The 14,823-nt window shown below is 53.0% G+C and overlaps 6 protein-coding genes across 6 annotated transcripts; all 6 read left to right on the forward strand.

The window, feature by feature from the left end:
• Nucleotides 1-254: 254 nt before the first annotated feature.
• Nucleotides 255-1,511, forward strand: LSM04_002728 (Protein of unknown function DUF2804; the record flags this gene model as incomplete). Its single annotated transcript, XM_067332119.1, has 1 exon — nt 255-1,511. One exon carries the CDS (start codon nt 255-257, stop codon nt 1,509-1,511), a length of 1,257 nt encoding a protein of 418 aa, XP_067194027.1.
• A 470-nt stretch (nt 1,512-1,981) lies between these two features.
• LSM04_008490 (Heat shock protein 70 family) lies at nt 1,982-6,133 on the forward strand (the record flags this gene model as incomplete). The annotated part of the gene is made up of 2 exons (XM_067332120.1): nt 1,982-3,826; nt 4,379-6,133. The coding sequence occupies 2 exons, from the start codon at nt 1,982-1,984 to the stop codon at nt 6,131-6,133; spliced, it is 3,600 nt and encodes a 1,199-aa protein (XP_067194041.1).
• Nucleotides 6,134-6,756: 623 nt separating this feature from the next.
• LSM04_001595 (Heat shock protein 70 family) lies at nt 6,757-8,544 on the forward strand (the record flags this gene model as incomplete). Its single annotated transcript, XM_067332121.1, has 2 exons — nt 6,757-7,584; nt 8,077-8,544. The coding sequence occupies 2 exons, from the start codon at nt 6,757-6,759 to the stop codon at nt 8,542-8,544; spliced, it is 1,296 nt and encodes a 431-aa protein (XP_067194020.1).
• A 651-nt stretch (nt 8,545-9,195) lies between these two features.
• Nucleotides 9,196-10,983, forward strand: LSM04_003594 (Heat shock protein 70 family; the record flags this gene model as incomplete). The annotated part of the gene is made up of 2 exons (XM_067332122.1): nt 9,196-10,023; nt 10,516-10,983. The coding sequence occupies 2 exons, from the start codon at nt 9,196-9,198 to the stop codon at nt 10,981-10,983; spliced, it is 1,296 nt and encodes a 431-aa protein (XP_067194029.1).
• Nucleotides 10,984-11,601: 618 nt separating this feature from the next.
• LSM04_007381 (Heat shock protein 70 family) lies at nt 11,602-13,389 on the forward strand (the record flags this gene model as incomplete). Its single annotated transcript, XM_067332123.1, has 2 exons — nt 11,602-12,429; nt 12,922-13,389. The coding sequence occupies 2 exons, from the start codon at nt 11,602-11,604 to the stop codon at nt 13,387-13,389; spliced, it is 1,296 nt and encodes a 431-aa protein (XP_067194039.1).
• A 636-nt stretch (nt 13,390-14,025) lies between these two features.
• LSM04_009293 (Heat shock protein 70 family) lies at nt 14,026-14,823 on the forward strand (the record flags this gene model as incomplete). Its single annotated transcript, XM_067332124.1, has 1 exon — nt 14,026-14,823. A coding segment is annotated over one exon (798 nt), but the record flags the coding sequence as incomplete, so codon positions are not given.

Raw genomic sequence — 14,823 nt, forward strand, 5'->3', positions numbered from 1 at the left:
AGGCACACACACGCACACAATATAAGCAAGGAAGAGACGAAAGAAGTAGTCTGTGTGTTGGTATATTATGAGTATTGATATGTTCAAAATAATATACTTGTGTATGAATTGTCTAATTTTCTCAGTGAAAATTAATATACATATATTTTTTTTTCTTTTATTAAACCTGATATGAATATAAATATATATATATATATATATATATATATATATATATAGCCACACATAGTTGCTTTTCTTTTTTTTTTACTTGAATGGGATACTTTGGACTCATCACCGGTGCTGGCGTGCTAATCATCGCTTTTGTCGTGGGTGTAGTACAGTGGCTTCAGACAGACAAGGAAGAACCGCGATATGCGGAAAAAAGTGCCGTGCGTCAGGAGTTTTTTTCTGACGCGTTGCAGCACGCCACATCTTCATACAATACATTAACCGATCATTATGTATGGGGACGCACATTAAAGCCGTCTTATGTGGTACAACTGCATCCACTCAATGTAATTCAGCAATACACACAAAAGAAGGAATTTGTGTGGATTGGACTCACTGCCGGTCCCTGGCTTGTTGGATTCGCCGTACTTCAGTTTAACTATGTGTCAGTGTTCAGCGTACAGTTTTACAATGCGGAGTCAGGGGAGAGTTGGAAGTCAAAGACTGCCATTCCGTTGCTTGCGCCTTTCTTTGGAGGCAAATGGGTACCAAACAAAGTTGGTAACTTTGGTCCCAACGTCGGTGGACATCGTGTAGTGTTTAAAGCACCTTTTACGAGTCACCGCGCTGCTATTACTTTTACAGGTAAAAGTGTTTACATTGAAGTTACCGGATCAGTCTCACAATGTAGAGTGAGTAAAACAAGAACAACAACAACGCAGCAGGAAGATGAAGAGCAAGAACTGATGTACGAGATATTTGGTACGGCTTCTCTTCCTGAAGAATTCCTGGGTTTTGTTTTCCCACTAGGACCACGTCGTGCTGCAGTCGTAAGCAAACTGGCTGCCGCACCACTGCAGACCCCACTCGAACTACGCCTCGGTAAACAGAAGTGGCGAGGTGCGGGATATTTTTCAATGGACTATACACGTGGACTTCTGCGTCGAGAGACACGGTGGCACTGGGCTTCCGCTACTTCACCTGGTGGTTACGGCTTTCACCTTTCGGAGGGAACCTATGATATTGGTAACAAAAGTGTAGAGAACACATTCTACGTTTCCGGAAAAGCCATGCTAATTGATACAGCAGTTGTTTTCCTACAGGAAACCACAGATGTTACTCCCAAAAATGCTGAAAAAGATATTGATCGTGGTATTGCCTTTTGGACTGTTACTGGCGACGGTGTTCTACTGCGTTTCCGCCGTGTTGACGCATACGACGGTAACTTCAATTATGGTATTGTAAATGGAAATCTGGACCACGGCTGGGGTATATTTGATGGTACAATTAATGTGAATGGAGTGTCATATTCCTTTGAAAGCGTTCCAGGAGTTATGGAGGAACATTATGCAGTATGGTAACAATATTGCCCCTCTTCTCATTTCTCGTGACTGGTCTTTTTTTTTTGTTTTGTTTTGTTTTGTTTGATTTCTTCTTGATTTTGCACTATTGGGATGTGGAAATGGTGCACTATATCTTTCCATTACAAGGGACACCCGCTGTACTTCTTTAATGTGACTTTGTTTTTATGCCTATATGCACTTTTTTTTTTCGATACTTATCTATTCCCTCTCTAACTCGTTTCACTTTTTTTCTTGTTTTCATCTTGCATCCGACTATATGTGTTCCGAGTATGTATGCAAGTATGAGTGTACGCACTCTGTTTTTTTTTTGTTCTTTGTTTCCTCGACTTTTACCTTTTTTATACTGTAATGCGTTTTTTTTTTTTTTTTCATTTCTTTTCGCTTCTTCCCATATTCAACCTCATTCCAGTAGAAGGGCCCATACTTGGGCTATATTCACCCCTGAAGCATATATCGGGATGTGTACAATGGAGTCATCCCTATCCTCGCTGAACTACCTACGCGCTGTGCAGCAGCTGGAGAAGAAGACAGAGGAGCTGGAGCGTGTCTTTCATGAGGCGCGGCGGCTGGAACACGAGAACACGACACTCGCGCGGGAAAACGCCGCACTGCGGGAGGAGCGGGACTCACTCGCAGAGGACGTGGCGCGGCTTGAGGAGCAGAACCGCGAGTGGCGGGAGGAGTTTGGCGTGTTGGAGGCGCAAGTGCGACAGCAGCAGGAACACCTGCAGGAACACATTGAACGGGAAATCGTGCGTGTGCGGGAGGCGGTCTTGCGGAACCGTGAGAAGGATGCTGAACTCATCACACGACAACAACCAGACGAAGAAGAAAGAGAAAAAGAGCGAAAACAATCAGCATTACTAGAGGCGAAGTGCCGCGGACTGCGACGCGAAGTGGCACAACTACGGCGGGCACTTGCGGCGGCGGGTGTGAAAAGTACGCAAACGTGCGGCCAAAACGCCACAAACACAAACACAAACGCACGTACACGTGAAGGTGCTGTGATGGACGAAATTGAGGTGCGAGCCCTCGCCGGTTTGCGTGGGGAACTCGCTGCCTTTGCCGCAGAGAATGAAAGACTAATGAGTGCGTTGGAACTGGAGCGTGACGCACGCGTTGCGGCAGAGTCTGGTGTGGAAAATCTACAACGATTGCTGCAGCGTCAGCGAGATGTGAGTGAACAACAGTTGCATTTAGCAAAGCAGGAACTACATGCACTTAATATGCAGAACGACACTCTTCTGCAGGACCTGCGACGTCTCATGGGAGGTGATGCGCAGAAAAATGGTGATGTTAATAGCACCGCGGTATTCCCAAAGGAGACTTACGCTAAAGGGCTGCGTCATCGTCAGAAATACACAGTCGACCGTGGCACCATCACTACTGAGGTTCACTTAATTACACCTCAATTACCTGAGAAAACGGAAGAAAATGAACTTGGCATAAAAGCAAACACCAGCAACACCACAAGAACACCACCACCAACAACAACAACAACTATTCCATCTACAGGGAACACATTTGCTGGGGTAAATCAAACAGGTATTTATGCTTCAAACACGTATATGAAGGAGCTCCTACAAAGTCTTCGTGATCTTGAGGAAAAAACAAAAGAACAGGACCACATCATCCGTGAAAAGGAGGCGAATGAGCGACTACTAGAAGAACGTGCTGTACTTCACGCCGAGGAAAGGCAGCACTTGCGTACCTTACTAGAACAGGCAGTAACATTTGAAAAGACCAGGGACAGCAATAATATCGTACGAGCAGTGGCGGACACTGAACTCAGCACGGTTCTAGAAGCTATTATTGACCTACTGCGTCTCTATGTAGACTGTGCTACTCGTCTACGAACCCGCTTATTTCCACAGAATGCCTCAATGGAATCTACGCCATTCCCACTTATTCCTTGTCGTGAATACAGTAGTCCACACCTAAATGCAATATTTACCCACATTGGCGGCATGCGCCGTATTGCAACCATAATAGATGAACTTGGAAAGACAAAATCTGAACAGGTTAAAGCGCAGAGACGTCACCTCGATGCATTCACAACTTCTACACAAGAAAACAAGTGTGAGATCTGCACTAATTCTTCAGCTAACCGACCTCAAACATCTAATAGCACTAAATCAACACCACTAAAACAATCCACAAGCCTTGTAACGAATACACAAACCACAAGTGCCATTGTTGCATGGTTAGAAACCAGAAAACACAACCTACAAGAGCAGTTGAGTAGCAAAAGAACATTCAGAACAGCTTCACCCATACCCACACAAATTCCACCAAAGAAGTATACCAATCAGGTGAAACACTGGTTGACGCCGCAAAACAACTACACAATCATTCACCTATTTCACAGAGAAAAAAAAAAAAACACCAACCTCAAAAAAAAAAAAATGACAAGCTCTGTTATATTCAATTCTGTACACCTACCTCTCTCTCCCTCTCCTCACGTCCCGAGTTAAAAAAATAAATCCTTTCTAAAAAAAAAAAAAAAAAACACAAAAAAAAAAAAAAAAACTTTTTTTCCCTTCCTTTCCTCTGTCTTTTCTCTTTCTCTTCCGTTGCATGCGGCACGCGCAGAATACGCTACAGGTTGAAAATTATCTATCATCTAATTTGAAGACCAAAAAGAAGGCAAAATGACATACGAAGGAGCGATCGGCATTGATCTCGGCACGACGTACTCGTGTGTGGGTGTGTGGCAGAACGAGCGTGTGGAGATCATCGCCAACGATCAAGGAAACCGCACGACGCCGTCGTACGTGGCGTTTACCGACACGGAGCGCCTGATTGGTGATGCGGCGAAGAACCAGGTGGCGATGAACCCAGCCAATACCGTCTTCGACGCGAAGCGCCTCATTGGTCGCAAGTTCAGCGACCCGGTGGTGCAGGCGGACATGAAGCACTGGCCCTTCAAGGTTGTCACAAAGGGTGACGACAAGCCTGTGATCCAGGTGGAGTTCCGCGGCGAGACCAAGACGTTCAACCCGGAGGAGATCAGCTCGATGGTGCTGATGAAGATGAAGGAGGTGGCGGAGTCGTACCTTGGCAAGCAGGTGAAGAAGGCGGTGGTGACGGTTCCGGCGTACTTCAACGATTCGCAGCGACAGGCGACGAAGGATGCTGGCACGATTGCCGGTCTGGAGGTGCTGCGCATCATCAACGAGCCTACAGCTGCTGCCATCGCATACGGTCTGGACAAGGTGGAGGACGGCAAGGAACGCAATGTGCTCATCTTCGATCTTGGCGGTGGCACCTTTGATGTGACCCTGCTCACGATCGACGGTGGCATCTTTGAGGTGAAGGCGACCAACGGTGATACGCACCTTGGTGGTGAGGACTTCGACAACCGCCTTGTGTCCCACTTCACTGACGAGTTCAAGCGCAAGAACAAGGGCAAGGACCTGACCACCAGCCAACGTGCACTGCGTCGTCTCCGCACAGCCTGCGAGCGTGCCAAGCGCACACTGTCATCCGCGGCACAGGCCACCATTGAAATTGATGCACTCTTCGACAATGTGGACTTCCAGGCAACCATCACCCGTGCGCGATTCGAGGAACTGTGCGGCGACCTCTTCCGCGGCACGCTGCAGCCGGTGGAGCGTGTGCTGCAGGACGCCAAGATGGACAAGCGCGCTGTGCACGACGTTGTGCTGGTTGGCGGCTCCACACGCATCCCCAAGGTGATGCAGCTGGTGTCCGACTTTTTCGGCGGCAAAGAGCTGAACAAGAGCATCAACCCCGACGAGGCCGTTGCGTACGGCGCCGCGGTGCAGGCCTTCATCCTGACGGGAGGCAAGAGCAAGCAAACGGAGGGTCTGCTGCTGCTCGACGTGACGCCGCTGACACTTGGCATTGAGACAGCTGGTGGCGTCATGACGGCACTGATCAAGCGCAACACGACGATCCCGACAAAGAAGAGCCAGATCTTCTCCACATATGCAGACAACCAGCCTGGTGTGCACATCCAGGTGTTTGAGGGCGAGCGCGCCATGACGAAGGACTGCCACCTGCTCGGCAACTTTGACCTGTCCGGCATCCCACCAGCACCGCGTGGCGTGCCGCAGATCGAGGTGACCTTTGACCTTGACGCCAACGGCATTCTGAACGTGTCTGCGGAGGAGAAGGGCACCGGGAAGCGCAACCAGATTGTCATCACGAACGACAAGGGGCGTCTCAGCAAGTCCGACATTGAGCGCATGGTCTCGGAGGCCGCCAAGTACGAGGCGCAGGACAAGGAGCAGCGCGAGCGCATCGAGGCCAAGAACGGTCTGGAGAACTACGCCTTCTCGATGAAGAACACCGTCAATGACCCCAACGTTGCTGGCAAGATAGAGGAGTCCGATAAGACGACCATCACCAACGCCGTGGAGGAGGCACTGCAGTGGCTGAACAACAACCAGGAGGCCTCCAAGGAGGAGTACGAGCACCGCCAGAAGGAGCTGGAAGGCGTCTGCACACCTATCATGACAAAGATGTACCAGGGGATGGGCGGCGGTGCTGGCGCTGGCGGTATGCCCGGGGGGATGCCAGGTGGAATGCCCGGTGGAATGGGTGGCGCCGGGCCATCGTCATCATCAGGCCCCAAGGTGGAGGAGGTCGACTGAGCGCGGCTGAGACAGGGTGTGGTCGTCGGCACGTGACGCCGCAGAAACTTCCGCTTTTCTTTTTCTTCCCTTTTTGGTTAATGCTGGGACCTAGTCCAAGCCTACTATGTTTATTTCTCACTCCCCCTTTTATTATTATTATTATTATTATTATTATTATTATTATTATTATTATTATTATTATTATTATTATTATTACTATTACTATTATTGTTGCTGCGATGGTTTTCCTGATGCGTCCGTTGTGAGGGCATTGCCGTTGCTGTCATTCTTCTTCCGCCGGTGTCGGTGCTGAAGTCGCGTACCCTCTTGCTTCTACATTCACTTTTCCCTTCCTTTCCTCTGTCTTTTCTCTTTCTCTTCCGTTGCATGCGGCACGCGCAGAATACGCTACAGGTTGAAAATTATCTATCATCTAATTTGAAGACCAAAAAGAAGGCAAAATGACATACGAAGGAGCGATCGGCATTGATCTCGGCACGACGTACTCGTGTGTGGGTGTGTGGCAGAACGAGCGTGTGGAGATCATCGCCAACGATCAAGGAAACCGCACGACGCCGTCGTACGTGGCGTTTACCGACACGGAGCGCCTGATTGGTGATGCGGCGAAGAACCAGGTGGCGATGAACCCAGCCAATACCGTCTTCGACGCGAAGCGCCTCATTGGTCGCAAGTTCAGCGACCCGGTGGTGCAGGCGGACATGAAGCACTGGCCCTTCAAGGTTGTCACAAAGGGTGACGACAAGCCTGTGATCCAGGTGGAGTTCCGCGGCGAGACCAAGACGTTCAACCCGGAGGAGATCAGCTCGATGGTGCTGATGAAGATGAAGGAGGTGGCGGAGTCGTACCTTGGCAAGCAGGTGAAGAAGGCGGTGGTGACGGTTCCGGCGTACTTCAACGATTCGCAGCGACAGGCGACGAAGGATGCTGGCACGATTGCCGGTCTGGAGGTGCTGCGCATCATCAACGAGCCTACAGCTGCTGCCATCGCATACGGTCTGGACAAGGTGGAGGACGGCAAGGAACGCAATGTGCTCATCTTCGATCTTGGCGGTGGCACCTTTGATGTGACCCTGCTCACGATCGACGGTGGCATCTTTGAGGTGAAGGCGACCAACGGTGATACGCACCTTGGTGGTGAGGACTTCGACAACCGCCTTGTGTCCCACTTCACTGACGAGTTCAAGCGCAAGAACAAGGGCAAGGACCTGACCACCAGCCAACGTGCACTGCGTCGTCTCCGCACAGCCTGCGAGCGTGCCAAGCGCACACTGTCATCCGCGGCACAGGCCACCATTGAAATTGATGCACTCTTCGACAATGTGGACTTCCAGGCAACCATCACCCGTGCGCGATTCGAGGAACTGTGCGGCGACCTCTTCCGCGGCACGCTGCAGCCGGTGGAGCGTGTGCTGCAGGACGCCAAGATGGACAAGCGCGCTGTGCACGACGTTGTGCTGGTTGGCGGCTCCACACGCATCCCCAAGGTGATGCAGCTGGTGTCCGACTTTTTCGGCGGCAAAGAGCTGAACAAGAGCATCAACCCCGACGAGGCCGTTGCGTACGGCGCCGCGGTGCAGGCCTTCATCCTGACGGGAGGCAAGAGCAAGCAAACGGAGGGTCTGCTGCTGCTCGACGTGACGCCGCTGACACTTGGCATTGAGACAGCTGGTGGCGTCATGACGGCACTGATCAAGCGCAACACGACGATCCCGACAAAGAAGAGCCAGATCTTCTCCACATATGCAGACAACCAGCCTGGTGTGCACATCCAGGTGTTTGAGGGCGAGCGCGCCATGACGAAGGACTGCCACCTGCTCGGCAACTTTGACCTGTCCGGCATCCCACCAGCACCGCGTGGCGTGCCGCAGATCGAGGTGACCTTTGACCTTGACGCCAACGGCATTCTGAACGTGTCTGCGGAGGAGAAGGGCACCGGGAAGCGCAACCAGATTGTCATCACGAACGACAAGGGGCGTCTCAGCAAGTCCGACATTGAGCGCATGGTCTCGGAGGCCGCCAAGTACGAGGCGCAGGACAAGGAGCAGCGCGAGCGCATCGAGGCCAAGAACGGTCTGGAGAACTACGCCTTCTCGATGAAGAACACCGTCAATGACCCCAACGTTGCTGGCAAGATAGAGGAGTCCGATAAGACGACCATCACCAACGCCGTGGAGGAGGCACTGCAGTGGCTGAACAACAACCAGGAGGCCTCCAAGGAGGAGTACGAGCACCGCCAGAAGGAGCTGGAAGGCGTCTGCACACCTATCATGACAAAGATGTACCAGGGGATGGGCGGCGGTGCTGGCGCTGGCGGTATGCCCGGGGGGATGCCAGGTGGAATGCCCGGTGGAATGGGTGGCGCCGGGCCATCGTCATCATCAGGCCCCAAGGTGGAGGAGGTCGACTGAGCGCGGCTGAGACAGGGTGTGGTCGTCGGCACGTGACGCCGCAGAAACTTCCGCTTTTCTTTTTCTTCCCTTTTTTGGTTAATGCTGGGACCTAGTCCAAGCCTACTATGTTTATTTCTCACTCCCCCTTTTATTATTATTATTATTATTATTATTATTATTATTATTATTATTATTATTATTATTATTATTATTATTATTATTATTATTATTATTATTATTATTACTATTACTATTATTGTTGCTGCGATGGTTTTCCTGATGCGTCCGTTGTGAGGGCATTGCCGTTGCTGTCATTCTTCTTCCGCCGGTGTCGGTGCTGAAGTCGCGTACCCTCTTGCTTCTACATTCACTTTTCCCTTCCTTTCCTCTGTCTTTTCTCTTTCTCTTCCGTTGCATGCGGCACGCGCAGAATACGCTACAGGTTGAAAATTATCTATCATCTAATTTGAAGACCAAAAAGAAGGCAAAATGACATACGAAGGAGCGATCGGCATTGATCTCGGCACGACGTACTCGTGTGTGGGTGTGTGGCAGAACGAGCGTGTGGAGATCATCGCCAACGATCAAGGAAACCGCACGACGCCGTCGTACGTGGCGTTTACCGACACGGAGCGCCTGATTGGTGATGCGGCGAAGAACCAGGTGGCGATGAACCCAGCCAATACCGTCTTCGACGCGAAGCGCCTCATTGGTCGCAAGTTCAGCGACCCGGTGGTGCAGGCGGACATGAAGCACTGGCCCTTCAAGGTTGTCACAAAGGGTGACGACAAGCCTGTGATCCAGGTGGAGTTCCGCGGCGAGACCAAGACGTTCAACCCGGAGGAGATCAGCTCGATGGTGCTGATGAAGATGAAGGAGGTGGCGGAGTCGTACCTTGGCAAGCAGGTGAAGAAGGCGGTGGTGACGGTTCCGGCGTACTTCAACGATTCGCAGCGACAGGCGACGAAGGATGCTGGCACGATTGCCGGTCTGGAGGTGCTGCGCATCATCAACGAGCCTACAGCTGCTGCCATCGCATACGGTCTGGACAAGGTGGAGGACGGCAAGGAACGCAATGTGCTCATCTTCGATCTTGGCGGTGGCACCTTTGATGTGACCCTGCTCACGATCGACGGTGGCATCTTTGAGGTGAAGGCGACCAACGGTGATACGCACCTTGGTGGTGAGGACTTCGACAACCGCCTTGTGTCCCACTTCACTGACGAGTTCAAGCGCAAGAACAAGGGCAAGGACCTGACCACCAGCCAACGTGCACTGCGTCGTCTCCGCACAGCCTGCGAGCGTGCCAAGCGCACACTGTCATCCGCGGCACAGGCCACCATTGAAATTGATGCACTCTTCGACAATGTGGACTTCCAGGCAACCATCACCCGTGCGCGATTCGAGGAACTGTGCGGCGACCTCTTCCGCGGCACGCTGCAGCCGGTGGAGCGTGTGCTGCAGGACGCCAAGATGGACAAGCGCGCTGTGCACGACGTTGTGCTGGTTGGCGGCTCCACACGCATCCCCAAGGTGATGCAGCTGGTGTCCGACTTTTTCGGCGGCAAAGAGCTGAACAAGAGCATCAACCCCGACGAGGCCGTTGCGTACGGCGCCGCGGTGCAGGCCTTCATCCTGACGGGAGGCAAGAGCAAGCAAACGGAGGGTCTGCTGCTGCTCGACGTGACGCCGCTGACACTTGGCATTGAGACAGCTGGTGGCGTCATGACGGCACTGATCAAGCGCAACACGACGATCCCGACAAAGAAGAGCCAGATCTTCTCCACATATGCAGACAACCAGCCTGGTGTGCACATCCAGGTGTTTGAGGGCGAGCGCGCCATGACGAAGGACTGCCACCTGCTCGGCAACTTTGACCTGTCCGGCATCCCACCAGCACCGCGTGGCGTGCCGCAGATCGAGGTGACCTTTGACCTTGACGCCAACGGCATTCTGAACGTGTCTGCGGAGGAGAAGGGCACCGGGAAGCGCAACCAGATTGTCATCACGAACGACAAGGGGCGTCTCAGCAAGTCCGACATTGAGCGCATGGTCTCGGAGGCCGCCAAGTACGAGGCGCAGGACAAGGAGCAGCGCGAGCGCATCGAGGCCAAGAACGGTCTGGAGAACTACGCCTTCTCGATGAAGAACACCGTCAATGACCCCAACGTTGCTGGCAAGATAGAGGAGTCCGATAAGACGACCATCACCAACGCCGTGGAGGAGGCACTGCAGTGGCTGAACAACAACCAGGAGGCCTCCAAGGAGGAGTACGAGCACCGCCAGAAGGAGCTGGAAGGCGTCTGCACACCTATCATGACAAAGATGTACCAGGGGATGGGCGGCGGTGCTGGCGCTGGCGGTATGCCCGGGGGGATGCCAGGTGGAATGCCCGGTGGAATGGGTGGCGCCGGGCCATCGTCATCATCAGGCCCCAAGGTGGAGGAGGTCGACTGAGCGCGGCTGAGACAGGGTGTGGTCGTCGGCACGTGACGCCGCAGAAACTTCCGCTTTTCTTTTTCTTCCCTTTTTTGGTTAATGCTGGGACCTAGTCCAAGCCTACTATGTTTATTTCTCACTCCCCCTTTTATTATTATTATTATTATTATTATTATTATTATTATTATTATTATTATTATTATTATTATTACTATTACTATTATTGTTGCTGCGATGGTTTTCCTGATGCGTCCGTTGTGAGGGCATTGCCGTTGCTGTCATTCTTCTTCCGCCGGTGTCGGTGCTGAAGTCGCCTACCCTCTTGCTTCTACATTCACTTTTCCCTTCCTTTCCTCTGTCTTTTCTCTTTCTCTTCCGTTGCATGCGGCACGCGCAGAATACGCTACAGGTTGAAAATTATCTATCATCTAATTTGAAGACCAAAAAGAAGGCAAAATGACATACGAAGGAGCGATCGGCATTGATCTCGGCACGACGTACTCGTGTGTGGGTGTGTGGCAGAACGAGCGTGTGGAGATCATCGCCAACGATCAAGGAAACCGCACGACGCCGTCGTACGTGGCGTTTACCGACACGGAGCGCCTGATTGGTGATGCGGCGAAGAACCAGGTGGCGATGAACCCAGCCAATACCGTCTTCGACGCGAAGCGCCTCATTGGTCGCAAGTTCAGCGACCCGGTGGTGCAGGCGGACATGAAGCACTGGCCCTTCAAGGTTGTCACAAAGGGTGACGACAAGCCTGTGATCCAGGTGGAGTTCCGCGGCGAGACCAAGACGTTCAACCCGGAGGAGATCAGCTCGATGGTGCTGATGAAGATGAAGGAGGTGGCGGAGTCGTACCTTGGCAAGCAGGTGAAGAAGGCGGTGGTGACGGTTCCGGCGTACTTCAACGATTCGCAGCGACAGGCGACGAAGGATGCTGGCACGATTGCCGGTCTGGAGGTGCTGCGCATCATCAACGAGCCTACAGCTGCTGCCATCGCATACGGTCTGGACAAGGTGGAGGACGGCAAGGAACGCAATGTGCTCATCTTCGATCTTGGCGGTGGCACCTTTGATGTGACCCTGCTCACGATCGACGGTGGCATCTTTGAGGTGAAGGCGACCAACGGTGATACGCACCTTGGTGGTGAGGACTTCGACAACCGCCTTGTGTCCCACTTCACTGACGAGTTCAAGCGCAAGAACAAGGGCAAGGACCTGACCACCAGCCAACGTGCACTGCGTCGTCTCCGCACAGCCTGCGAGCGTGCCAAGCGCACACTGTCATCCGCGGCACAGGCCACCATTGAAATTGATGCACTCTTCGACAATGTGGACTTCCAGGCAACCATCACCCGTGCGCGATTCGAGGAACTGTGCGGCGACCTCTTCCGCGGCACGCTGCAGCCGGTGGAGCGTGTGCTGCAGGACGCCAAGATGGACAAGCGCGCTGTGCACGACGTTGTGCTGGTTGGCGGCTCCACACGCATCCCCAAGGTGATGCAGCTGGTGTCCGACTTTTTCGGCGGCAAAGAGCTGAACAAGAGCATCAACCCCGACGAGGCCGTTGCGTACGGCGCCGCGGTGCAGGCCTTCATCCTGACGGGAGGCAAGAGCAAGCAAACGGAGGGTCTGCTGCTGCTCGACGTGACGCCGCTGACACTTGGCATTGAGACAGCTGGTGGCGTCATGACGGCACTGATCAAGCGCAACACGACGATCCCGACAAAGAAGAGCCAGATCTTCTCCACATATGCAGACAACCAGCCTGGTGTGCACATCCAGGTGTTTGAGGGCGAGCGCGCCATGACGAAGGACTGCCACCTGCTCGGCAACTTTGACCTGTCCGGCATCCCACCAGCACCGCGTGGCGTGCCGCAGATCGAGGTGACCTTTGACCTTGACGCCAACGGCATTCTGAACGTGTCTGCGGAGGAGAAGGGCACCGGGAAGCGCAACCAGATTGTCATCACGAACGACAAGGGGCGTCTCAGCAAGTCCGACATTGAGCGCATGGTCTCGGAGGCCGCCAAGTACGAGGCGCAGGACAAGGAGCAGCGCGAGCGCATCGAGGCCAAGAACGGTCTGGAGAACTACGCCTTCTCGATGAAGAACACCGTCAATGACCCCAACGTTGCTGGCAAGATAGAGGAGTCCGATAAGACGACCATCACCAACGCCGTGGAGGAGGCACTGCAGTGGCTGAACAACAACCAGGAGGCCTCCAAGGAGGAGTACGAGCACCGCCAGAAGGAGCTGGAAGGCGTCTGCACACCTATCATGACAAAGATGTACCAGGGGATGGGCGGCGGTGCTGGCGCTGGCGGTATGCCCGGGGGGATGCCAGGTGGAATGCCCGGTGGAATGGGTGGCGCCGGGCCATCGTCATCATCAGGCCCCAAGGTGGAGGAGGTCGACTGAGCGCGGCTGAGACAGGGTGTGGTCGTCGGCACGTGACGCCGCAGAAACTTCCGCTTTTCTTTTTCTTCCCTTTTTTGGTTAATGCTGGGACCTAGTCCAAGCCTACTATGTTTATTTCTCACTCCCCCTTTTATTATTATTATTATTATTATTATTATTATTATTATTATTATTATTATTATTATTATTATTATTATTATTATTATTATTATTATTACTATTATTGTTGCTGCGATGGTTTTCCTGATGCGTCCGTTGTGAGGGCATTGCCGTTGCTGTCATTCTTCTTCCGCCGGTGTCGGTGCTGAAGTCGCGTACCCTCTTGCTTCTACATTCACTTTTCCCTTCCTTTCCTCTGTCTTTTCTCTTTCTCTTCCGTTGCATGCGGCACGCGCAGAATACGCTACAGGTTGAAAATTATCTATCATCTAATTTGAAGACCAAAAAGAAGGCAAAATGACATACGAAGGAGCGATCGGCATTGATCTCGGCACGACGTACTCGTGTGTGGGTGTGTGGCAGAACGAGCGTGTGGAGATCATCGCCAACGATCAAGGAAACCGCACGACGCCGTCGTACGTGGCGTTTACCGACACGGAGCGCCTGATTGGTGATGCGGCGAAGAACCAGGTGGCGATGAACCCAGCCAATACCGTCTTCGACGCGAAGCGCCTCATTGGTCGCAAGTTCAGCGACCCGGTGGTGCAGGCGGACATGAAGCACTGGCCCTTCAAGGTTGTCACAAAGGGTGACGACAAGCCTGTGATCCAGGTGGAGTTCCGCGGCGAGACCAAGACGTTCAACCCGGAGGAGATCAGCTCGATGGTGCTGATGAAGATGAAGGAGGTGGCGGAGTCGTACCTTGGCAAGCAGGTGAAGAAGGCGGTGGTGACGGTTCCGGCGTACTTCAACGATTCGCAGCGACAGGCGACGAAGGATGCTGGCACGATTGCCGGTCTGGAGGTGCTGCGCATCATCAACGAGCCTACAGCTGCTGCCATCGCATACGGTCTGGACAAGGTGGAGGACGGCAAGGAACGCAATGTGCTCATCTTCGATCTTGGCGGTGGCACCTTTGATGTGACCCTGCTCACGATCGACGGTGGCATCTTTGAGGTGAAGGCGACCAACGGTGATACGCACCTTGGTGGTGAGGACTTCGACAACCGCCTTGTGTCCCACTTCACTGACGAGTTCAAGCGCAAGAACAAGGGCAAGGACCTGACCACCAGCCAACGTGCACTGCGTCGTCTCCGCACAGCCTGCGAGCGTGCCAAGCGCACACTGTCATCCGCGGCACAGGCCACCATTGAAATTGATGCACTCTTCGACAATGTGGACTTCCAGGCAACCATCACCCGTGCGCGATTCGAGGAACTGTGCGGCGACCTCTTCCGCGGCACGCTGCAGCCGGTGGAGCGTGTGCTGCAGGAC

This window comes from Trypanosoma melophagium, assembly GCF_022059095.1.
Source record: "Trypanosoma melophagium isolate St. Kilda chromosome Unknown ctg14segment0, whole genome shotgun sequence".
Classification (NCBI taxonomy): domain Eukaryota; phylum Euglenozoa; class Kinetoplastea; order Trypanosomatida; family Trypanosomatidae; genus Trypanosoma; species Trypanosoma melophagium.